Here is a 26,555-nt window from a genome sequence, read left to right as displayed (position 1 = left end):
GCATTTAGGCAAGTGCTCTGCACACAGTAAGTATTCAATAAATTACACTGATTGATTGATGCAATTATCACTATCCTTTTGGGGCTACCAAGGGCAACTACTCTTCCATCCAGGGTGTTTCTGTCTCTAATGGCAATGAGAATAACTGGAATGCAGCCAGCAGGAAGAAACTCATTCCACACTGAGCTCTTCCAACATGAGTTGTCTGAAACGGAAATAAATTGTTCATTTCCACTTGCACTGGAGACACCAGAATGTAGGTTAAATCATTTTCGTTTTAGTCATTTCCACTAATTAGCAATTTCAGAGCAAACCTGGTCCAAAGTAGTTAGAATTGCAATAAGAACAGAGAGAAGCTTCTGGCTGTATAGTTTCAGAGTACCATTTGTTTTGTTACCTGAAGTGGTTTATTCATGTGGCTAGGGCCTCACCTTAGATAAAAACCTTGCTAAGGAAGCAAAAAAAATGAAATTCTTACCTGGTAGGTGTTAGATGGCTCTATCCCAAATTTCAAGAGGGCTCTGAAACCAAAAAACACACATCTTCATGATGATGACCAACTCCACTAAGTTTCACACAAAATGAGGACAACACCCAGTCCACAGCAGGTGCACTTAAAAATAAAGGTTTGTTTTACACGGAATTTTAGTAAGACCTATTCATATGTTCTACCATCATAAGTGGCCCTGCCCCCTCCAGCCACACAGCCAAAAGCAGGCTTTATATAACCTGCCACAGGCCAATTTTTGGATGCCAGGGTAGGACCCCCAAATCAAGGTACTTCCATCTGATCTAATGTATGATGGCTGCCATTTTCAGACAAAGGCTTTGATAACCACATGAACAAGAGTCACAGTGTTACAGAGACAGCAGGCTAGACAGCAGCCTCTGGATTTTGGCTGTTGGTGCAGTGATTTGAAGTGAAAGTTGCCCGTTTTCCCTTTGCTAAACTCAAGGTCCCACCCAGCTAATCACCCAACCTATGTAAAGAACTACAAAATGCAGTCTCAGTGTCCCCACCTTCCAATCTGCTCAGTAACTTTTGATTTACCACCTCTAATTCAGAAAATCTAATGAATGCTTCTCCCAATGCAATCTTAACTCTCTGAACAGAAAAGCAACTTAAATCAGAGAATGCAAATTCCACAACCTTGCCCAATTATTTACCCTAGAGGACTCTGATTTAGGTTTCAAATACCTTAAATGGTGATGATCTGTTCAACTCATTCCTCAGCAAGTTAACTGGTGAATTGGAAAAACCTTCTATTTGGAATGGATGTTCCACAAAATCCTAACGAATAGACCTTGCAATACAGGTCAAAGGGTAAATGCCAAAGTTAGTTGATGTAACAATGTAACCTACTGAAGGTGTCACGTGATCTGAAACTGCTAAATCTACTGCTAGAGTCCCCTTTCTTGGCTTCACTTAAGTGAACCAGGCAGGCTTAGATTGTTGAATTGGGCTTCAAAGTGAGACCTAGCAGGAAATGACACTTTGTATTCTCCAAAGAGTAGAGAAATCAGTAATAGGGCCAAGACAAATCTATTCAATGTTCCAGAAATCCACCCAAAACCGACAGCCATAGAGACAAAACACACCCGTTCAGGTCAATTTTTTTATAGAGATCCAGACTTTGGCCAAAGTACTTTTTCTGAGAATTCAGAATGTCTAGCTGGGCTGCACAGGTCCCATGCTTCTCCCATTCATGCTTCCTGGTGTAAAACAAAAAAAAAAAATCAGAGTCTTAGAGATCAAACAGCATGAAATTGAAATTGAAACATCCACCTAAGTCACTTTCCATTTATAGCAATAAATGATATTTGAATACTTACTGCGTGCAGAGTTTAATATTTAAGCGAGTACAATACAACAGAGTGGGTAGATATGTTTCCTTCCCGCAAGAAGATTACAGTCTAAAGGGGGAGATAGACATTAAAATAAATTACAGATATTTACATAAGTGCTATGGAGCTATGGTGGGAAGAATATCAAGTGCTTATGAGAAACAGATCCAAGTGCAGAGGCAATGCAGAAGGGAGAGGGAGTAGGGGAAATAAAGGGTTAGTTGGGGAAGGCCTCTTAGAGATCTGATTTTTCACAAGGCTTTAAAGGTGTAGAAAGGGGTGGTCTTTGATTACGAAGGGGGAAAGAGTTCCAGGCCAGAGGGAGGACATGGAAAAGGGCTGGGCAGCAAAATAGACTAGCTCAAGGTACAGTGAGTAACTTGACATAGGAGAAGTGAAGTGCGCAGACTGGGATGTAGTAAGAAATCAGTGACTTAAGGTAGGAGGGGGAGAGTTGATTGAGTGCCTTAAAGCTGACGGTAATGAGTTTCTGCTTGATGCAGAGGTAGGCGAGCCACTGGAGGTTCTTGAGGGATGTGGACTTAATGTTTGTTTAGCATAGTGATCTAGGCAGCAGAGTGAAGTAAGGAGTGGGGAGAGACAAGGAGGCTGGGAGGTTAGTGAGGACTCTGATGCAGTACAAGGTGGGATAGGATAAATGCTTGGGTCAGCATAGTAGCAGTTTGGATGGAGAGGAAAAGGTGGATTTTAGCAGTGTTTTGAAGTTAGAACGCACAGGATTTGAGGACAGATTGATTACATGGGTTGAATTAGAGAGATGATTTGAGGATAATGCCAAGGTTACAGATTTGAGCGATGCGGGGGAATGGTATTGTCTACAATGATGGGGAAGACATGAGGAAGTCAGGGCTTAGGTGGGACAATGGGGAGTTCTGTTCTGGACATGTTAAATTTGAGTTGTCAGCAGGACATGCAATAATGATGGTATTTGTTAAGTGTTTACTATGTGCAAAGCACTGTTCTAAGCGCCGACCATGAAGCGACTCGAACCTTCAATCTTCTGATCCGAAGTCAGATGCCTTATCCATTAGGCCACATGGGATTGAGATGCTTTGAAGGTAGGAGGAAATGTGAGACTACAGAGAAGGAGAGGAGAGGTAGATTTGGGATTCATCTGGATGAAGTGGGTAGTTGAAGCCATGGGAGCAAATGAAATCTCCAAAGGAGTAGATGAAGATGGTGAATAGAAGGTGACCCAGAATTGAGTCTTGAGGGACTTTCAAACATTAAGGGTGGGAGGCAGAGGTGCAGCCTGTGGAGAACTGGGAGAGGTCAGTGTCACAGAAGCCAAGGTTAGATAAGATTTCCAGAAGGGGTGGTCCACAGTGTCAAAGACAGCTGAAATGTCAAGGAGAAATAGGATGGAACAGAGGCTATTGGATTTGGCAAGAAGGTCATTGGTGACCTGAGAGAGGGCACTTTCTATGGAGTGAGAGTGGAAGCCAGAATGGAGGGGGTCAGGAAGAGGTGTACCCCAAAATACATCCATTATACATTCCTCAAAGACATGGGTGCATCATGAACCACCGTATTATGGGATATGCTTCCCCCATACATTTAAATGTAATTTGTTAGTTTCCTATTTCAAAACCAGCTCCACTGAAAGATGACGCGCTTTAAAGGAAACTAAAAATTATACTGTACATCACTCCCCACCCTGCCTTATTCATTCATTCATTCAATCGTATTTATTGTGCGCTTACTGTGTGTAGAGCACTGTACTAAGCGCTTGGGAAGTACAAGTCGGCTACATATAGAGACGGTCCCTACCCAACAACGGGCTCACAGTCTAGAAGGGGGAGACAGACGACAAAATAAAACATGTAGACAAGTGTCAAAGTACAAAGAGAATTAAAGCTATATGCACATCATTAACAAAATAAATAGAACAGTAAATATGTACAAGTAAAATTAATAGAGTAATAAATCTGTACAAATATATATACAAGTGTTGTGGGGAGGGGAAGGAGGTAGGGCGGGGGTGGTGGGGAGGAGGGGAGGAAAAAGGGGGCTCAGTCTGGGAAGGCCTCCTGGAGGAGGTGAACTCTCAGTAGGGCCTTGAAGGGAGGAAGAGAGCTAGCTTGGCGGATGGGCAGAGGGAGGGCATTCCAGGCCCGGGGGAGGACGTGGGCCGGGGGTCGATGGCGGGACAGGCGGGAACGAGGCCCGGTGAGGAGATTAGCAGCAGAGGAGCGGAGGGTGCAGGGTGGGCTGTAGAAGGAGAGAAGGGAGGTGAGGTAGGAGGGGGTGAGGTGATGGACAGCCTTGAAGCCGAGAGTGAGGAGTTTTTGCTTGATGCGTGGGTTGACAGGCAGCCACTGGAGATTTTTGAGGAGGGAAGAAGAGCATTTCTGCATAAAGATGATCCAGGTAGCAGAGTGAAATATAGACAGAAGTGGGGAGAGACAGGAGGATGGGAGATCAGAGAGGAGGCTGATGCAGTAATCCAGTCGGGATAGGATGAGAGATTGAACCAGCAAGGTAGCGGTTTGGATGGAGAGGAAAGGGCAGATCTCAGCGATGTTGTGGAGGTGAGAATGGCAGGTTTTGGTGCCTTATCTCTTCCCCTCATGAGAATAACCTACAACATTGGTGAACGGCACTGTTAGATGGTGAGAAGCGTAGGAAGACCAGATGAGAAGATGAAAAAAGGACAGACAATTGAGGGGAACCTCAAGAGAATTGTATCAGTGCTTGACACATAGTAATCACTTAAATAACAATAATACGCCCTCTCCTCTCTGTGTCACCTCTGCACTTGGATCTGTACCTTTCGAGCCCTTGATGCTATTCACCCCTCCCTCAGCCCCATGGCATGTATGTACACATCTATAATTTATTTTAATGTCTTTCTCCCCTTCCAAACTGGTAAGCCCCTTTCAGGCAGGGGGTCATGGCTACCAACTCTGATGTATAATACTCTCTCAAGCACTTAGAACAGTGCTCTGTATACAATAACTCCAGAGCTGAGGTTACATCAGATGTAGGCTGAGATAAATGAAAATGCCATGGTTCAGATGTTCCTACCGCGCACTAGAAGATGCCTGTCATTTGACAGTTACTAGTACATGGAAGTTGTTTCCAAGTGTTTGCTAGGTGTTCACGTGGAAGCAAAAAGAGCATTTCATCACTTTCCTTCTCTAACAGGCCAGATACCAGCTATCTGACATGGGGCTACAACCTTCAAATGCAAGGCAGAAAGCATTAAGGCAGTCGTTTCACGAACTACAAAAGTATTTTCATCCTTCCAGTCTTTACCCCAGTTCCCACTTCCCTGTGGAGTTACAATGGCATGAAAGTGAATGCCTTCAATACAGTAATAGTTGTATTGTGACTTTATCACTCAGGCAATTTCTATTAACCTGATATGCCCAAATATTGCCAATCCTGGTCATTGTTCTCTTGGGAAGGAGGCATTTGCAAACCAGATTGACAGTGATTTCAGCTTTCCACACTAGGTGGGCTTTTGTTTCCTGCTGTTTCCCCACTTTTCCATTGTCTGGGCTCCAGTGGCTGGAGGTGCTAATAATAATAATAATAATGATGGCATTTATTAAGCACCTACTATGTGCAAAGCTCTGTTCTTAGCATTGGGGAGGTTACAAGGTGATCAGGTTGTCCCACTGGGGGCTCACAGTCGTAATCCCCATTTGACAGATGAGGTAACTGAGGCACAGAGAAGTTAAGTGACTTGCCCAAAGTCACACAGCTGACAGTTTGCGGAGCTGGGATTTGAACCCATGACCTCTGACTCCAAAGCCCGTGCTCTTTCCACTGAGCCATTCAAAGTCTATCACTTAAACTCATTAGAAAGTGTAAGACATACTCAAGCCCTCACAGGCCTTCTCGGTGCTTCCTGAAGTATCATTGTGATTCATCAGAGCCCCTGCTCAACAGACTAACCAACCACATTTAATGTCTGATTACCAAGTTTTAATGTGATCACCTGGCCTCAAAGGTTACTCTAGGCAGAGTGGTGATTTCCAGGGCAATGTTAAAATTCATTCATTCATTAAATCGTATTTACTGAGCGCTTACTGTGTGCAGAGCATTGTACTAAGCGCTTGAAAATCTTGGTGCAGAGAGCACCATACTCCCTGTGAAGAGACACCAAATGAATATATTCAGCAAACAGTTGGAATGGATTTAGGATTACGTGGTAGCAGTGCCTGGAGCACTCACATTTGAATCCAGGGTTTAATTATTGCTTCAGCTCAATAAAATGCTACCTCATGAAGAAACACGACCTTCCAACACCCGGAATTTCAGATTAAAATAAAAGTTAAATCACTGGTGAAGCCAGTCTTGGTGCGAATTGGTGCAATTCTTTTGAAGTGCATCAGTTTTTCTTTCTGGTTTTTAAATTGAAAGAAGAAACGGTACTCCATTATCAATAGCAACTTACATAATATCATCACCAACGGTGTTTATTGAGCGCTTACTCTGTGCAGAGCACTGTACTAAGTGCTTGGAAGGGCACAATACAGCAGAGTTGGTAGATGTGTTCCCGAAATATATAAAATGATTGTGGTATTTGTTAAACTCTTTCTATTAGTCAACCACTGTACTAGATATAAGATAATCAGGTCCCACATGGGGCTCACAGTCTAGGTACGAGAGAGAACAGGTATTAAATCCCCATTTTACAGAGGAGGGACTGTGGCATAGAGAAGTAACTTGTCCAAGGTTATACAGCCGATAACTGGTGTAGCTGGGTCCTCTGATTCCTTTGCTCTTTCCACTAGGCTTTTCATTCATTCATTCAATCGTATTTATTGAGTGCTTACTCATCACCATCAACTGTATTTATTGAGCGCTTACTGTGTGCAGAGCACTGTACTAAGCGCTTGGGAAGTACAAGTCGGCAACATATAGAGACAGTCCCTACCCAACAGTGGGCTCACAGTCTAAAAGGGGGAGACAGAGAACAAAACCAAACATACTAACAAAATAAAATAAATAGAATAGATATAAAATAAATAGAATAGATAACATGGGTTCTAATCCCAGCCCTGTCACTTGTCAGCTGTGTGACTTTGAGCAAGTCACTCAACTTCTCTGTGCCTCAGTTACCTCATCTGTAAACTGGGAATTAAGACTGTGAGCCCCATTCATTCATTCAATCATATTTATTGAGCGCTTACTGTGTGCAGAGCACTGTACTGTACTTACTGTATGCAAACCACTGGACTGCCTATGAACATTTTTGGTCATTTCCATGACTTCATTCATTCATTCAATCGTATTTATTGAGCGCTTACTGTGTGCAGAGCACTGTACTGTCCTTACTGTATGCAAACCACTGGACTGCCTATGAACATTTTTGGTCATTTGCATGACTTCATTCATTCATTCAATCGTATTTATTGAGCGCTTACTGTGTGCAGGGCACTGTACTAAGCACTTGGGAAGTACTGTGTGCAGAGCACTGTGCTAAGCGCTTGGGAAGTACAACTTGGCAACATATATAGGCTTGAGTAAGGTGGATGTGTTCTGAAGGCAGTTAAGACTCTTCCATTGAAACGAAGCAGGAACCTTCATTAATCTTCATTAGGAAGTTGGTGGGTTAGTCTAATCTAGTGAGCAGTCTGTGAGCAGGGATCATGTTTACCTACTTTATTGTACTCTATCAAGTGTTTAGCTTAGTGCTCTGCTGTTTAGGGCTCAAAGTCTTCACAGAAAGCTTTTATTGCTTTTTATGCAATCTGCAAGAATATATTAGTTCTATAACAAATATCATTTTGAGACGTAATGTGGTCTAGTGTAAGGAGCAGAGGCTGGGAGTTAGAGGACCTGGGCTCTAATCTCAGCTCTGCCACTTATCTGCTATGTAACCTTGAGCAAGTCACTGAACTTCTCTGTGTCTCAGTTTCCTCATCTGTAAAATAGGGATTATTAAATCCTACTCCCTCCCACCTAGACTGTGAGTCCCATGGGGGACAGGACATGTGTCCAACCTGATAACCTTCTATTCAGCCCAACAGTGCTTGACACAAAGTAAGCACTTAATGAATACCACAATCATTCATTATTATTTGAATTTCCCAACTCGGCACATCAAAAAAATCAATAACAAAGAGGCTGCTTTTGTGTATGGAAATGTTTTAAAGTTTAAGTAAAACCTCCCAAATCCAAACCCTTTGCTGCAGATCTGTGCAATATCATTTTAAAAATGATGTCACTTTGACAAAACATTGGAATGGGAAGAAATCCAGGAAATCATCTGAAAAAGCAAATAAGTTTCAAATGTAATAAAGCTGTTTTCGAAGTAGAAACAGACTGCATTATGTGTAAACAGGTTTTATATAATCCACCCCTTCTTTCCAGCAGCCCTGAATGATGCTAATGTAGAGGCATTTGGAAGTACAGAGTGAATAGTGTGTAAGTAGCAAAAGGAATAAGAAAACTAAAGTAGCTTGCCTTATTTACTTCTACATATTAATAGCCTATAAAGGTTTTAAATCATTTTTTAATTTGGATCTTTTAGTTAGAAAACTAAGCAAAATGATCACTGGGTCCCTTTATGTTTGAATTAAGTTTTAAGTATCTCCCTTGTTCAAATCTTATCAGTTTTTTGACTGATTAGGAAAAAAGACTAAAATGCACATTTTGATATTTCAAATTAAGTGGTTACCATAGCTTCCTTATTTTGTAGTTTTGAGTGAAGTGGCAAATAACATGCTTTTTTCCCATGGTATTCCCATTTTAATGCATTGTCACTTTCTAGAATACATGCTGTTCATTCATTCATTCATTCATTCAATCGTATTTACTGAGCGCTTACTGTGTGCAGAGCACTGTACTAAGCGCCTGGGAAGTACAAGTTGGCAACATATAGAGACGGTCCCTACCCAACAGTGGGCTCACAGTCTAGAACTTGTTCTGAACAAGCGGGACTACCTTCACTTTAGATATGGGGTATCCGTATCTGAAACTGTAATTGCATTTTATTTTTCAAAACCTCCTTCTAAAATAAATTTCAACTTCCGACCTAGGATCCACTAATTCTAAAACAACTTCATTAGCACATGCAATGTGAGGACATTTTCCGACCAACAACTTCAGCATCACCTATGGCAGTTCTGAAAACTAAGGCAGCATCAGGAGAGCAATTCCATTACTGTTTTGAAATCAGCTTAATCTCCTTTCACAAATCCCCTCAACTTTACACCGAAATTCTTTCAGGAGGAAATATTACCTGAGAAAAGCTAGAAACTTCATGAAAGGTATATGCTTAATCCCACATTTTAGCAAAGCAACTATGGTAAGGACTGCCTTTTTTTCCCCACCACCAAGAGCCCCGGCTTCCCAACGTGCTCTGTGAATTCTGGGCTGCCGGGAAAAAAGCCGCTGCCACACACTCTCAGACCCCTCTGCTGAAGCCAAGAAGAGCATCCCTGGTAACTAAATGCTGCTTTTTCTTCTACCACCAACGGTCCCTGCTTCTGACATGCTCCACGCTCACTGAGCTGGGGATAAAAGCTGCTGCTGTTCATTCTCAGCGTCCACCACACAGGACAACCAGCTATGCTGCTACCCTAGTAACCAGCCCTAGCTTTCCTCTGTGCTGTCGAAGACAATCCAGCCCATCCTACCTTCCATCACCCAGGTGGGAAAGAGAACGGCAGCCTCAACGTGAGGTCTCCATAAACGCTCAGGAAAACTGGTGGCTGCCGTGCTGCTTACCGTGGTGTTCTAGCTGTGACTCTAAGCCATGAGGATCCTGAAATTCTGCTCTTCTAGCCACAACATCCTCCTGATTTTTGTTATCAGCCTTGGGTTTTATGTTGTTTTAGTGTTTTACTGCTTCATCACTCCTGATGTGTCTGGCTCCAGTCCCCTCTCCCCACTTTATATTAAACTATAGGGCCTCCCCCAGACTATCCTGCCGGGGGGACAGAGACTAATTCTCACCAGTATACTCTTTCCAGGATTTAGTAGTAGTTCGCAGAGTAAGAACTTAATAAATACTATTACAGCTACTACTACTACTCAGTCTTGAAATCCTCATAGCTGACAGACCAAAACTCTCCCCATCTTCCAAGCTCTACTAAAATAATATCTCATGGAGGAAGTCTTCCCTGACTAAACCCTCATTTACTTACCACATAGTAATAATCAATAATTATGGTATTGGTTAAGCGCTTAGAACAGCCAAGCACTGTTCTAAGCATTGGGCCTCCCTTCTGCGTCACCTAAGCTCTTAGTTCTATACCCCTAAAGCATTTTGATACTCACCCTATTCCCAGTCCCACAGCACTTGACATATCCTTATACTGTGCTGCTTCCTCTATCTATAATTCATTTCAACGTCTCCCCTAATAGACTGGAAGTGCCTTGAGGACAATTAATCAGTCAATCAATGGTAATTATGGAGAAGCAGCATGGCATAGTGGATAGAGCACAGCTCTGGGAGTCAGAAGGACCTGGGTTCTAATCCTGGCTCCACCACTTGCCTGCTATGTGACCTTGGGTGAGTCATTTAACTTCTCTGTGCCTCAGTTACCTGGTCTGTATAAAGGGGATTAAGACTGTGAGCCTTATGTGAGACAGAAACTGTGTCCAACCTGATTATCATGTATCTACCCCAGTGTTTAGAAGAGTGCCTGGCACTTAGTAAGTGACTAAAATACAATCCACTGTTATTATTATTATTATTGAGTGTTATTGTGTTCAGAGCACTGTACTAAGTACATGGGAAAGTACAATACGCCGGAGTTGATAGACATGATCCCTGCCCAAAAGGGGCTTACAGTCTAAAGGGGGAAACAGACATTAAAATAGATTAGGGATAAACAATCTTACAGTGAGTCAACTAGTGATAACGCACCGTGCATCACATTGGTATTACACTCAATACCAGGAGATTACAATGTGGAGCTATATTCCTCACTAGCCCCAAGGTAAGAAAAACTCATGTCTTAGCACTGCATGCCTATGCTTTTTTTCGGGCGTCATGTTTTATAAAGGTAAACATTTGATGTGGAAAGAGTATTCCCCAATATCCTTAAAGGTCTGCTAGGCAGGGTAAAAATGTTACAGAAAACTGGAGAATATTTACCTTACTATAGGGCTTAATTTCTGTTCATTTAATGCATTGAACAGAAAGATATTCCCATTCCTACAGAAGCCTTTTCCTATCCACATGAAGGTCTCTTTGCCACTTCTAAATGGTCTGCAGAGTAATTGTGATATTATAATCTCCAACTTCCAGGAGAAAAGTAAATGAAAAATTGTATATCCAGAAAGTCGTGTCTGGATTTTCCAAAAGGTAATTCTTAAGGAAGATCCTTGTTTTCCATTTTTTTTTTAAATCACAGAATGAAATAGAATAACAAAATAACCAATTTTTTTAAAAAATGGGAGTGTTAAATGCTTACTATGTGCCAGTCACTGGGGTAGATACAAGGTAATTACGTTGGACACGGTCTCTGTCCCACATAGAGCTCAGAGTCTTAATCCCCATTTTACAGCTGAGGTAACTGAATCACAGAGAAGTTAAGTGACTTGCCTAAGATAACACAGCAGACAGGTGGCAGAGCTGGGATTAGAACGCATGTTCTCTGACTCCTGGCCTGTGCTCTTTCCACTCGGCCATGCTGCTTCTCATATTTATTTTAATATTTGTTGAACACCTATTTTCTTCACTGAGCTGTACTAGCCACTCGGGAACACACTGAATTCTGGAAGAATGTGTGTTTTCCCCATGCATTTTAGCATTCTTCCAAAAATGTGAGTCTGCTTGGATACAGCACGACACCATATCAGGAGAAATTGTTGCGTGCATACATCCGTGCACACTATCCCACACAGTGAGTTCTATCCTGAGAGATTTCCTTAACGTGGGATTCTGTTTTATGGAAAACTTAAGCAAAGCTTAACATCCAAACAAGCCAGAACACTAACTCTCCGCCATCCTAAGTGCAGAAACATTAAAGTCCCCAATGCTCTAAATGTTCTAAAAGCCTCATTCCCTGCTTCACCCACCCTCTGAACAAACCTTTTTTTTTATATAATTCAAAGGAGGCAACATTTTAAAAGACGTTTATCCACTCTGGTCCTAAATCCAACTTAATTGCTTATTTTCAAGTGGAAAAAAGCAGTCAGGAGAGCCAGGTTTTGATCCCAGCTCTGCCACTTGCCTGCTGTGTGATCTTGGGCAATTAATTTAACATCTTTTTGTCTAAGTTTCCTCATCTGTAAAATATTAAATCACTGCTCTTAGACTGTGAGCCCTGTGTGGTACAGGGACTATACCTGGTTAGATGATCTTGTATCTACCCTAGTGTTTAGCACTGTGCTTGATGTACTGTAATCACTTAAATTTCACACAATTATTATATTATTCCCATCATTTCTTTAAGAGATTTGCTTCTTTTCTATGTGATTGTCTTCCCCTACCTAGACTGAGACAAGGACCATGTCATTTCTTAATGGTACTTAATAATAATAATAATAGTAATAACAATTGTGGTATTTGTTAAGTACTTACTATGTGCCAGGCACTGTACTAAGCACAGGGGTGAATGCAAGCAAATCAGGTTGGACACAGTCCCTGTCCCACATGGGGGCCACAGTCTCAATCCCCAGATGAGATAACTGAGGCCCGGAGAAGTGAAGTGACTTGCCCAAGGTCAAACAGCAAACAAGTGGTGGAGCCGGGATTAGAACCCATGACCCTCTGACTCTCAGGCTCATGTTCTATCCACTATGCCAGGCTGCTTTTCTATTTGTTAATGAAAAGAATAATAATAATAATTGTGGTATTTCTTAAGCGCTTACTACGTGCCAGGCATATATAATTGGACTGGTCACAGTCTCTGTCCCACATGGGGCTCATAGTCTTAATCCCCATTTTAACAGATGAGGTAACAGGCACAGAGAAGTGAAGTGACTCGCCTTAGGTCACACAGCCGACAACTGGCAGAGTTGGGATTAGAACCCACATCCTTCTGACTCCCAGAGCTGTGCTAACTTAACAGTTTATCTTATATTCACCCAATGTTTCATACCACAGCTAAAACAGGGTCAATAGGATTTTAGACTCACCAGAATTGGCTGCGATTTGGAGATGGATGAATTATATCCGGCCAGAATTGCTTCATGTCAGGAAGGAGGTCCTGTTGTTTGTTGGTAGATGTTCAGAGTAGAAGTTGTTCAGCAAGGCAGTTTAGGAAGAGAGAAAAATAAACCATATAGCTATTTTCATTCATTCATTCATTCAATCGTATTTATTGAGCATTTACTGTGTGCAGAGCACTGTACTAAGCACTTGGGAAGTACAAGTTGGCAACAAGTTTTCAAAGTTAATGAGGAAGTAGTTTAAGTGGATACAATGTAATGAACCAGACTTGTTCACTCCATTGACAGAAAGTGTTTTGTGTTTATTCCTCTAGTCTGTAAACTCATTGTATAAACTCACCATGAGTAATGTGTCTGTCAATTCCATTGTATTCTGCTCTCCCAAGCGCTTAGTACACTGCTCTGAAATAATCAGGTTGCACAAAGTCCGTTTCCCACGTGGGATTCACAGTCGTTCTGATTTCATTCCACTAATATCCATATCCCTTTCCAACAACCTCTGGACAAATGAAAGTCGTGCTTTATAAAGAGGAAGAGCAGGAGTGCGCTTCCTATTTCTTCAACATTCCTTGGTGATTGATATGCAAGAACAGATGTCTATTGCAGGGCCAGGCTTTACTGGCTGTTAAAATTCCCTGATCAGGGATTTCCAAGTATAGGTTATACTGTATATACTGTATATAAGTATACTGTATACTGTATATAAGTATATACTGGTTTCCAAGTATAGGCCTTTTTTGAGAAATGATTCTATGTGTGATTTGGCTCTGCAGATACCTGTGGTATTTGTTAAGCACTTAGTAGTTGCCAGGCACTGAACAAAGTGCTGGGGTAGATACAAGATAATCAGTTGGACGCCGCAGTCTTTGACCCACATAGGTCTCCGAGTCTCAATCACCATTTTACAGAGGAGGTACCTGAGGCACAGAGAAGTGAAGTCACTTGCCCAAGGTCACGCAGCAAACAAGTAGCAGAGGACCCAGGGGCTAACATCAACAAAGCCCTCCCCTACGGCTAAAACTTCTCCTCATTTACTCCAAAAATTCCCAGCAAGGTCACTGATAATCTGACCGGTGAAAAAGGAACAATTATGACTGATGGTCATATTTTTTAACCCATGTGGAGAAGCAGTGAGGTCCTGTGGAAAGAGCACAGGCTTGGGAGTCAGAGGACCTGCTGTGTGACCTTGGGCAAGTCACTTAACTTCTCTGTGCTTCAGTTCCCTACCCTGCAAAATGGGGACTCAATACGTGTTTGTCCTTCTACTTAGATAGTGAGCCCTATGCAGGACCTGACCTGTATATATGTATATATGTTTGTACATATTTATTACTCTATTTATTTATTTATTTTATTTGTACATATTTATTCTATTTATTTTATTTTGTTAATATGTTTTGTTTTGTTCTCTGTCTCCCTCTAGACTGTGAGCCCACTGTTGGGTAGGGACCATCTCTATATGTTGCCAACTTGTACTTCCCAAGCACTTAGTACAGTGCTCTGCACACAGTAAGCGCTCAATAAATACAATTGAATGAATGAATGAATGAATGAATCTTGTATCTATCCCAGTGTTTAGTATAAAGCTTGAAACATAGTAAATAAGAAATAGTAGTTTTTACCTTTATTAGCATTATTATTATGTTCACAACAATTTGAGAACTACGAACAGGCCAAGCTCTCCCTCTCCCTTCTTCCCTCTCTCTCTTGTGAGAATAAAATATCATTTCTCATTTTAAAGATTCAGTCATTATTACAGTGTGAGGCTCAATGATCTACAGATTTCAACTTGTTGGGACAAATTCCTAGCTAGATTCCTAGCTAACATTTGAAACTTCATCAAAAAGAGACTACGATTGGAGCTTTGGAGTCCTTCAGAGGAGGGGGTAGAGAGATAAGTGTGGGATGTGCTCTCTTCTGGTTCAATAATAATAATAATCATAACAATAATAACAATAGTGTTATTTGTTAGGCACTTACTATGTGCAATGGAGAGAAGATTGAAATAGTTGATAATTTTTCTCTCCTGGGATCAATAATCAATAATAAAGGAACTAGTAGTCAAGAAATGCCCCAAATATTAATATTAAGAAAATTTGGTATGAAGAGCATGGAAAAAAATCATGAAACGTAAGAATTGCCACAAAAATACAAATTGCCAATTCTATGGTATTTCTTGTGAGAGTATATGGATCCAAAAGCTTGACAGTGAAAAAGCAGGATAGAAAGAGCATCAGTTCTTTTGAAATGTGGTGTTGGAGAAGGCTTTTGTGAATACCATGGACTGCCCGAAAAACAAACAAATTGGTTTTGGAGCAAATTAAGCCAGTGTGGTCTTTGGAAGGTCAAATGACTCGACTTGGATTAGCATATTTTGGACACATCGTCAGGAGGAATAATTCTCTGGAGAAGACACTAATGCTAGGAAAAGTCCAGGGAAAATGTGCAAGAGGTGGATCAGCAGCTAGATGGACAGAAACCATAACAATAGTAACGAAAGAACCAGGTTACGGATTATGCAAGAAGGTAGAATGCTCTGGAGAAAATGGATCCATAGAGTCGCTATGAATTGGAAATGACTCGATGACATTTGATAATAGTAATACTATGTGCGAGGCACTTTACTAAGTGCTAGGGCAGATATAAGAAAATCGGGCAGGACACATAGGGCTCACAGTCTTAGTCCCAATTTTACAGAAGAAACTGAAGCACAGAGAAGATAAGTGACTTGCCCAAGGTCATACAGCAGACAAGTGGCAGAGCCAGAATTAGAACCAATGTCTTCTGACTCTTAGGCCCGTGCTCTACTCACTAGGCAACACTGTTTTATTGATGAAACTTGTCATACTTGAAAAGGAGAGGCTTGGAGAGAAATAATCTTTTACCATGACAAGCAGTGTGACCTAATGGAAAGAGCATAGGCCTGAGTGTCAGAGAGCCTGAGTTTTAATCCTGACTCCACCAAGAGCCTGCTGTGTGGCCTTGGGCAAGTCACTTACCTTCTCTGTGCCTCAACTTCCTCATTTGAAGAATGGATAGTCAATAATTGTTCTCCCTTCCACTTAGACTGTGAATCCAAGATGGCATAGGGACTGTGTCCAACCTGATTATCTTGTACTTACCTAAGCACTTAGTACAGTGCTTGGAAAGCAGCAAATGCCTAACAAAAATCACAATTATTATTACTTTATTAATAATTACTTTACTTGTCTTTTCTCACTACAGATTAGCTGTCAAATAAATTAGGTTTAGGTTAAAAAAAAAAAAGAGAAAACCACACAAAAAAATAACCCTACACAGAAGCTGAATTGTGGGAAAGTACTACTTATCTTTAAACTAAACTTGAGGATTTAATTTAAAAAAAATTGCTAAGAAGAAAGATTTGTTGTTCTAATCGCAAGTCTACTTCGACACCATTCGGTTGGGAATTCCATTAAAGAAATTAAGAAGAAATACCTTTATCTCATCTAAATTGAAGTGCCATGATCTATTACACTCTTCAGCTTTGTCAGGCCTGAAAAAGAAAAAACAACAGAGCCAAAGAAACTAGTCTTAGAGATTTTTTAGAGAGACACTTCATTTACTAGAGCAGTCCCAAGCGGGCAGGCATCAGACCCTTTACACATATTTAACACAGAACAACTCAAATTCAACCTAATAAACTGCACATCACCTTAATCAAAGTCTCAGTCTTTTACATTCCAAGGGATTATGCTGAAATATGGGTTCATGGTTAGTTAAATAGGGATTCTTGTTCCAGCTCCAATGCCTGCCCACCCCCTATTTCAAACATTTTCATTCCCTCAGACCTACGCTGCCCACGTCCTTCCCTTTGGGGATACAGAAAGCAGACAGGGACAACTTGCAGGCAATTAGTAAAACCCAATCAAGCAGGGCCAACTCGCTTGGCCAGTTCCTGATCATCAGGCTGAGGAGGACGGATAGGAGTGTAAATCCAGGGCTGTAGGTGGACGGGTAGATGAGCCCAAGGCTGCCATAGTATTTCTTTAGAATACACCCCATGGTAGTCACTGCTTTTCCATTTGAACTCTACGAGCCCAAATTTGGCTTCATCGATTCCCTACCCTTGTCACGGTCAATGGAAATAAAAGTTGCTAACCTCAAGCAATCTCATTTTTACCCAATTTTAGAGCTAAAAGTGTACAGAGCACTATAATACCACAGCAGATGAATATGATGAAGGCAGGAAAAAAGTTGGGGGTAAGAAGGGCAGTTATTAGTTTACTGATAAAAAGTTATCTCTGAAATGCAGCATGGCCTAATGGATACAGCACAGGCCTGGGAGTTAGAAGAACAAGGGTATTAATTCCAAATTCACCACCTGTTTGCTGTGTGACCTTGGAGAAGTAACTTAACATCTCTGTGCTTCAGTTACATCACCTGTAAAATGAGGATTCTGACTGGGAGCCCCATGTGGGACCTGGACTGTGTCCAACCTGATTCACTTGTATCTACCCCAGTGCTTGGTACAGAGCCTGGCACACAGTAAACACTTAACAAATGCCATTAAAAACAAAAACAAAAAAAAATAACTAGGATTTGAGCAAAGTAAATCCCAAATGCTTCCCCATCTGAATAAACTGCATGCCCTACCTGCACGAAAATCCTAAACATGCTTACGCTAGATTCTCACATGCTTCAATACCCTACCGAAGAGGAGCATATAGAATAACTGTTAAATGTACAAGGTGACAGCCATTTCTGAGGCCAGTCCTTCAAGGGTTAAGCAAAGTGGAGGAGGGAGACAACTTGGCCAAGTAGTATTTCAGTTTAGCTGTGGAGAACTGGCCTTCGGTTGTCAGGGATCAAAAAAAACAGTAAAGAAATCTATTTGCCAGATGAGCATAATACTCAGAAAATTACCACTGTCTTTTCTATTTGAAAATCATTCCCACCCATGTAAGTACGGCTGGGGGCTTAAAAAAATATGTACGACCATGCTGGATATCTGGATTCTCGGAACTCTGGCAAATCCGTGAGAGGATCTGCTCATGGAGTACAAGCCCTGTCATTAAGAGAGAGCAACAATAATTATGTTATGAAGAGGTACGCAACATACCTCAATCTTATCTATCTCATTGTCAACTCCTCGCCCACATCCTGCCTCTGGTCTGGAACTCCGTCCCCCTTCATATCCACCGACATTCGCTTTCCCCTCTCTCAAAGCCTTATTAAAAGTACATCTCCTCAAAAGAGGCCTTCCCTGACTAAACCCTCATTTCTTCTTCTCCCACTCCCTTCTGTGTCACCCTTGCACTTGAATTTGGATTTGGATTTGGTCCTTTTAGACTGTGAGCCCACTGTTGGGTAGGGACTGTCTCTATATGTTGCCAACTTGTACTTCCCAAGCGCTTAGTACAGTGCTCTGCACACAGTAAGTGCTCAATAAATACGATTGATGATGATGATTTGTACCCTTTATTCTCCCCACCCTCAGCCCAGAGCACTTATGAATATATTAACAATTTATTTATTTATTTATATCAGTGACTGTCTCCCCCTCTCGACTGTAAGCACCTTGTAAGCAGGGAACATGCTTACCAACTCTGCTACATTGTACTCTCCCAAGCGTTTAGTACAGTGCTCTGCACACAGTAAGCACTCAGTAAATGCCACTGGGCATTGAAATGTTTGCAGGTGATTACATAAACCAAATAGGAAATGGAGCAGAGACTGGGATGACAAATTACAATGTAATTACTGCTGCTCAGCCTTATCATTAATCTTGGTTTATGACATCTCTTGTGCCTAAAATAACCAGATTTCTGATTGCCTTAAGAGGGATGTAAAAGCAGGTAGAGTTTGGGGAAGTGGCAATTTTAGACAACCTCCTTTTCCCTTCATCCTTGGTGCCACACCACCATTACCATCAACACTGTTTGCTTCTGCCTCTCTCTCTAGTCTGTAAACTCCTTGTGGGCAGGAATCATACACACCTACTCTTTTTGTACTATGCTCTCTCAAGTGCTTAGTGCAGTATTCACACAATAAATACCACTGATTAAGTGACCTCTCATCACAATTGCTGAAGGGTCCTGTCACTGGCTTTTGGGATGGGGGAACAAGCCCTGAAATCTGGTGGAATGCCTGTTCCCCCAAAGCTATCCAAACAGAACATTGCACATTTACAACAGGAAAGCATCAGAGCTGAGGGACAAAGATCAAAAATTATGTTTTAATGAGGACCTGGGTTTTTTTGTTTGAGAAGGACACTTAGAATTTTCAACAAGAAGATTACTAAAAAATCATCAGGTGAGACAGTCAACTACATCTTTTAAACACTATGAGGCTGGGGAGCACTTAAATGGGGAAATCTGACTTCTAAGCTGTTAAAGTTAATTTTAAAAAGACAATTTCTTGCCATAATCCGTGTATTGTCCAGTAATTAGGGGGATCTCTGCAATCATTTTCTGCCTCCTAGGAAAAACCACAAAGACAAAATCAACATTGTGTAGATTTAGATAAATAAATCTGAGGATTTTAGTTTATTTGCTTTACCAAAAAATAAAGCTGCAGGCAAAATCTGTTTCAAAAAGGTTGGCTTTTAGGGGCATTGCATAATTAGGAGAAAACAACAGTAGGTTGACACAGCCCAAATTTGATATGTGCCTATAGAGCTCAAAGCAATTCAGATAACAGAATTAAACAGACGCCAGTGTTCTCTGTGCCAGTATACTATCTAATTAAACCAAGCTGATAAAGCTGCCTGTACTTACCCAAAACGGTCACCCTCCCAAACAATCCATCAATTGAGAGCTTATTATGTGCAAGCACTGTACTAAGCACTTGTGAGAGTACAACAGAATTAGCATACCTTAGAAAATGCTCTGGAACAAAAAGTAATTGTAATTATTGAGCACTTAGTGTGCGCAGAGCATTGTTCTAAGCACTTGGGAGAGTGCACTATAACAATGTAACAGGCAAATTCCCTGCCCACAAAGAGTTTACAGTCTATACGGAGCTAAAGCTGCATTTCTTTTAAGTTCATACCAGTTTAATATATAGCCCAAATGACAGACAAGGAAGAAAGCACAAAGCCAGGCTAAGCGTAAATAATAAGGAATACAATAAATCAATTGTATCCCTTTCAAATGTTTCTAATCATATGTATAAAGTGATGATTACTCACCAGCACTTCAATTTGTGACTTTTATACCTACAATAACCAGCTTCCCACTCTTTGCCTGACAAATATGAGATGGCCTTGCAATCCTGTCCTCAAGGCCAACAAATCTAGACTGTGTCCACCCACTGGAAAAGCAAATTCTAAGAGGTGTGAATTCATTTCAGTAGTTCTTCCTCTGTGCACATAGCTATCCTTTTACAGCCACAATCCTGGATGAACCCTTAAACTCCCAGCTGGATTACTGAAACGGCCTTCCTGCATTCTCTCAGTCCACTCTTTCTTGTACTTTCTGTGCAGTTTCTTTTATCATCTGTTCAAAATGCCATACAGAACGCATCATTCCTCTCCTCAAAGCTCCACTGGTCCCCATTTATTTTTGCATTAAACCAAAACTCCTGACCGTTGGCTTTGTGGCACTTCTTACCTGATTTCTTCTCCCACTGTAATTCAATTTGTAGTCTTCATTCTCCCAAACAAATATTACAGCTAAACCCCCTTCACAATTGGTTAACCAATAGTATTTACTAAATGTCTACTACAGGCAGAGTACTTTATTAAGACTGGGAGAGTACAAGGCATGATCCCTGCCCTCATGAACTTTACAGTCTAGTGGGGAAAAAGAGAAACTAAAATAAATTAAATAGGACCGAATAATGAAAAACAAATATACTGCATGTACACCGTGTGAGAACCCAAGAACTTACATGTCATGGAAGTGGTGAAGTGATAGTTGGAGGGATTTAGGGCAAGGAGTTTAGAAGTTAATCATGGAAGGCCTCACTATGGAGATGTGATTTCAGAAAGGCTTTGAAGATAGGGCTTTGAAAGGCTTTGCAGTGGTCTGCCAGATATGAAAGGAGACAGAATTTCAGGACGGAAAGAGGGTATGAGTGAGAGGTGAGAGAGATAATTACAAGGCACAGTGAGGATGTTTGCAGCACAGAGTGCATGCTGGGCTTTAGCATACCTGCCCTCAAAGTGTTTGCAAACTAATAGGGGAGATGGACACAAAATAATAATAATAATAATAATAATAATAGCTTTTGTTAAGCACTTACTATGTGCAAAGCACTGTTCTAAGCGCTGGGGAGGATACAAGGTGATCAGGTTGTCCCACGTGGGGCTCACAGTCTTACAGTTACAGATAGGAGGAAGAACTACTTAAATAGAGGAGTATATGAATATGTAGCAACAAAAGAGCTATCAGAGACTGCAAGTACGTAAGTGCTGAGATGACAGTTGGGAGGATATGATGTGGAGAGAAGAAAAATTAATTGGCAAAAGCTTCCTGGAGGAGATGAGATTTCATAAGGGCACTTCCCTGGAGATAGCTGAGATCTGGAAGATTTGAAGAAGAAAAACGTTTCCAGCAGAAGGAAAGGCATGAGCTATGTTTTGGAGGAGGGAGAGTCAAGAAAGAGACAAAGTGAGAAAATGAGCTTGGGGGAGATAAGAGTGTGAGCTGGGGTACAGTGGGAGAAGAGAGTGCATGGATGAGAGAGAGAGAGAGAGAGCAAGCAAGCACACATTGATGGATTACCTATTTCACTACATCCCAGCTTACATCCTGATCCTCCCATCTCACCGTCTTATTGGGCTTTGGACCCAACTCTTCCACTTATGACCCACAGTAGATGCCCTTCTTCTTGTCTAGAACACCCTCCTACAAATCCAACAGACTTCAGCTCACCCCATTTTAACAGCACTCCTAGAGCCCACTTTCTGCACGAAGCTTTTCAGGATTAATTCTTCTAACCAGGTTACATCTTTCCATCCCATTACTCTTGAACGGATTACCAAATTTGAAAGAGACACTAAGTGTATCCATTGTCTAATTTGTGCTCTATATTTTTCCAGGTAGTTAGCTGCCAACGATCAGCCTAGGGCTTAATGAATTTGCTCCACCAAAAAGAACTTTTGGGGGTCTGGGTGACCCACACTCCGTAAAGTTTTAAGTATCTAGGAGAAGAAGTGGAAATACTGGTGGGACATCCATGTGAAGATGTCGTGGAGGCGAGAAAAGAGGAAGCAATGTGGGCTAATTGGAAAAACATGAGCTTGGGAGTCAGAGGACCTAGGTTCCAGCCTGGGTTCTGCCACCCGCTGGCTGTGTGACCATGAACAAGTTAACTTCTCTCTGCCTCAGTTTCCTCATCTGTAAAATGTGGATACAACACCTATTCTCCCTCCTCCTTAGGACTTTAAGTCCGTTGTGAGGAAAAGGAATTGTATCTTATATACCCCAGTGCACAGCATAGTGCTTAGTGCATAGTCAGCACTTAAATCACAATTATAATAACTGTGGAAACCAACTCTTAACCAGGCTCAATCCATTTCGTTTACGGTATCTATTTTGCATTAATCTACCTTGTTTGTCCATGTCATGCTTCAACCATATCCTTCCCCTGCCACTCACCTTGTCTTCAGTCAAGAAAACTGGAGCTTTACTTGATTGGATTCTACTGCAGCGTGACTTAGCGGAAAAAGCACGGGCTTGGGAGTCAGAGGTCATGGGTCTAATAATGGCTCCACCACTTGTCAGCTGTGTGACTTTGGGCAAGTCACTTAACTTCTCTGTGCCTCAGTTACCTCATCCGTAAAATGGGGATTAAGACTGTGAGCCCCACGTGGGACAACCTGATAACCTTGTATCTACCCCAGTGATTAAAACAAGACTTCCCCAACTTGTACTTCCCAAGCGCTTAGTACAGTGCTCTGCACACAGTAAGCGCTCAATAAATACGATTGAATGAATGAATGCTGGGCACATAGTAAGCACTTAATAAATACCATCATTATTATTATTGTTGGTGTGAAGGAACATCACACCCACCACTGACTAAAACTAGCTACTCTTCCAACTTTCATTGATAAAGATCTGTATTAAATATTGCAATTAAAACCCCTTGTGCTGTGTTGCTGTGACTTGATTTTTTTGTTTAGTTTGACATAATGATTATTATTATTTTGTTGTTTTTAATAGGAGTAGTAGTATTAAGTAGTGATATGAAGAAAAATTTCAAGATTATACGGCAAATGAGAGGTTGGGGCTAGTGCAAAATAATTGGAGCCCCTCTAGACTGCAAATTCCCTGGGGGCAGGGAACCTGTCTACCAACTGTGTGGCACTGAATTCTCCAAAGTGCTTAGTAGAGTGCTCTGTACACCATAGGCGCTTAATAAATACCACTGATTGATTGAATCATCAGCATAGTGGTGGTAGCTGAAGTCACGTGAGTAAATGAGCTCCCCAAGGGAGTAAGTATATAGCAAGAGTTACTTAGGGATCCAGACAGAATTTTATGGGGGATGCAAAATTAGGGGATGAAAGACAGAAGAGGAGGCAATTAATGTGATTGAAAATGAGCAGCTTCAGAGAAGAAGGAAGATAATCAGGTGAGCGAGAATCAGGTTGGCAAATGCGAGGTCAGATACTGTTTCTGGAAAATGACACAAGAAGCTAGCGTCCAAATGTCAACAGCAGTTGAGAAATCCAGGTGGATTAGGATTAAGTATTGCTCATTAGGCTGGGCTATGATGAGGTGGATGGCAGAGAGCAAGGGGTAGAATTTCATGAACCTGAAACATAGCCAGGGGTGGAGAAGCAGTGTGGCCTAGAGGATACAGCCTGGGAGTCAGAAGGACCGGATTCTAATCCCGGCTCTGCCACTTGTTTGCTGTGTAACCTCGGGGAAGTCACTTCACTTCTCTCAGCCTCAGTTATCTCATCTGTAAAATTGGGATTAAGACTGTGAGCACCAAGTGGAACAGGGACTGTATCTATTCCGGCCTGGCACATAGTAAACACTTAACAAATACTGCTATTATTATTATTATTATTGTTAATAATGTGGAATCTACATGACCTCTGCCAGCAAAACCCAGCAATCTGACCAGGGACCTGTCTTGAGTGAGCCATCCACTACACCACTCTAATAGAGGCGAGGTACTTCCCTCAGACCCTTTATCAGAGGCAAGCAGGAATAGCAGTAGTATTAGTAGAAATAATGTCCACTTGGAACAGTGTACTGAACTTGGCATTCAGAAAGTACCGAATAACAAAGTGACACATTCCCTATCCACAAGGAGTTTACACTCAAAATGGGGAGACAGATATCTACAATTTGAGTGGTCAAAATAAATACTGGAGTACACACATACACATGAGTATTACAGAGGGTGTAAATTAGTTTAAACATGCTAGAGTTGGCTTAAGGGAAGACTTGGCTCAGGTGCTGGGAAATTGATAGAGAAAACCCTGTTGGATAACGTGGGATTTTTAAGAGGGAGGGATTTGGCCTGTCTGTTTTGGGGACAGAAGCCAGGAGAAAGGTGTGAGAGAGGTGACTGAGTGGGACAGAGTTGAGAGAGGTAAGAGTGAAGTACAGCTAGAAAGTTTCCTTGGGAGAAATGACAAAAAGGATGTTGGCAAGGAATGTGTCTGCTAACTCTGTTGTACTGTATCTCCCGAGTGCTCAGTACAATAATAATAATAATAATAATGATAATTATTATTATTATTACGGTATTTGTTAAGCTCTTAATGATGTGCCAGGCACTGTACTAAGCGCTGGGGTAGATACAAGCAGATTGATTTGGACACAGTCCCTGTCCCACGTGGGGCTCACAGTCTCAATCCCCATTTTACAGATGAGGGAACTGAGGCCCAGAGAAGTGAAGTGACTTGCCCAAGGTCATACAGCAGACAAGTGGCAGAGTGGGGATTAGAACCCAGGTCCTTCTGACTCCTAGTCTGGTGCTGTATCCATGAAGCCACAGTACTTCTCTAATACACAGTCCCTGGCCCTCGGAGGGGCTCACAGTCTTAGAGTTTGATTCTGGAGAAGGGACTTGTGACAGACAAATCTAGAATATCAACATTCCAACACAACACAAATACACAAAATTAGCTCAGAGTATAGGGCGGGAATGGAGAAGTCCAAAAGCACAACCTTTTTGCTGTACCTTGATCTGGTCTATCTCACCTCCACCTTCTTGCCCATGTCCTCCCTCTGGCCTGGAATGCCCTCCCTCCTCTTATCCAAAAGACAATTACTCTCCCCGTCTTGAAAGTCTATTGAAGGCCTATCTCCTCCAAGAGGGCTTTCCTGACTAAGCCCTCCTTTCCTCTTCTCCCACTCCCTTCTGCATTGGCCGGACTTGCTCCCTTTATTCACTGCCCCCCTTCCAGCCCCACAGCACTTATGTCCATATTTGTAATTTGTTTGCTGGTATTAATGTCCATCTCCCCCTCTAGACTATAAACTCTGAGGGCAGGGAATGTGTCTGTATATTGTTTTATTGTAGTCTCCCAGGAACTTAGTACAGTGCTCTTCATACAGTAAGCACTCAATAAATAGAACTGAATGAATAAATGCTCAATGAACACCATTGATTGTAAAGAGCGTCAGAGATTAGTGGGCAAAGCAAGCAGATAGATAAGGTAGTGTCAGATGATAGAGTGCCTTGAAGCCAACTGTGAGGAGTTTGAGGAGAGATGTGGACTGAGAGATGTTTCAGGAAGTTGATCCATGCAGCAGCAGTTAGTATAGGTTGGAGGTGAGGAGGATGAGGAAGACTGGAGGCTAGGGAACCTGCCAGGAGGCAAGATTATCTATCTCAAGTTCCTCTCCTCCAATTTTTTCCTTGATCCCCTCCAATCTGGCTTCTGTTCCCTTCACTCCACAGAAACCACCCTCTCAAAGGTCACAAATTATTCATTCATTCATTCATTCAGTCAGTCAGTCAGTCATTTTTACTGTGCATTTACTGCAGCAAAACATTGTACTAAGCGCTTGGGAGAGTACATTACAATAATAAAGTCACATTGCCTGTCCACAACGAGCTTACAGTCTAGAGTGGGGGAGGCAGATATCAATACAAATAAATAAAATAAAATTACAGATAGGTACATAAATGCTGTGGGGCTGGGAGAGGGGAAGAGCAAAGGGAGCAGGTCAGGGCGATGCAGAAGGGAGTGGGAGATGAGGAAGAGTGGAGCTTAGTCTGGGGAGGCCTCTTGAAGAAGTGCCTTCAATAAGGCTTTGAAGTGGGGGAGAGTAATTGTTTGTCGGATCTGAGGAGGGAGGGCTTTCGACAATGAGTCTGGGGGGAGACAGACATTAACATAAATAAATTAATTAATAAATAAATTTCCACCTGCCTTCAAGACATTTCTACTTGGATGTCCTGCCTTAGCCTATAATGTAACATGTCCAAAACAGAATTCCTTAACTACCCACCCAAACTCTGTCTTTCCTGACTTTCCCATTACTGTAGACAGCACCACCAGCCTTCCTGTCTCACAATCCAACAACCTTGCCATTATCCTTGACTCAGCTCTCTCATTCAACCCTCATATTCAATCTGTCACTAAATCCTGTCAGGTCAACCTTCACAACATTGCTAAAATCCACCCTTTCCTCTCCATCCAAACTGCTCTCATGTTAATACAAGCATTT

At 41.7% G+C, this 26,555-nt stretch overlaps 1 protein-coding gene across 1 annotated transcript in view; it reads right to left on the bottom strand.

Moving 5' to 3' along the window:
* Nucleotides 1-26,555, bottom strand: part of RNASET2 (ribonuclease T2) — a 37,794-nt gene that overhangs the window by 4,190 nt on the left and 7,049 nt on the right. Inside the window, exons 4-8 of the mRNA XM_038742267.1 lie at nucleotides 19,331-19,386; nucleotides 16,405-16,462; nucleotides 12,916-12,986; nucleotides 1,600-1,713; nucleotides 479-521 (exon numbers count right to left, since the gene is read on the bottom strand). Of these exons, the coding sequence (XP_038598195.1) occupies nucleotides 479-521; nucleotides 1,600-1,713; nucleotides 12,916-12,986; nucleotides 16,405-16,462; nucleotides 19,331-19,386 (342 nt within the window). The remainder of the gene's footprint in view (nucleotides 1-478; nucleotides 522-1,599; nucleotides 1,714-12,915; nucleotides 12,987-16,404; nucleotides 16,463-19,330; nucleotides 19,387-26,555) is intronic.

This window comes from Tachyglossus aculeatus, chromosome 2 (genome assembly GCF_015852505.1).
Source record: "Tachyglossus aculeatus isolate mTacAcu1 chromosome 2, mTacAcu1.pri, whole genome shotgun sequence".
In the NCBI taxonomy this organism is placed as follows: Eukaryota; Metazoa; Chordata; class Mammalia; order Monotremata; family Tachyglossidae; genus Tachyglossus; species Tachyglossus aculeatus.
This window is presented reverse-complemented; position numbering and strand designations above follow the sequence as displayed.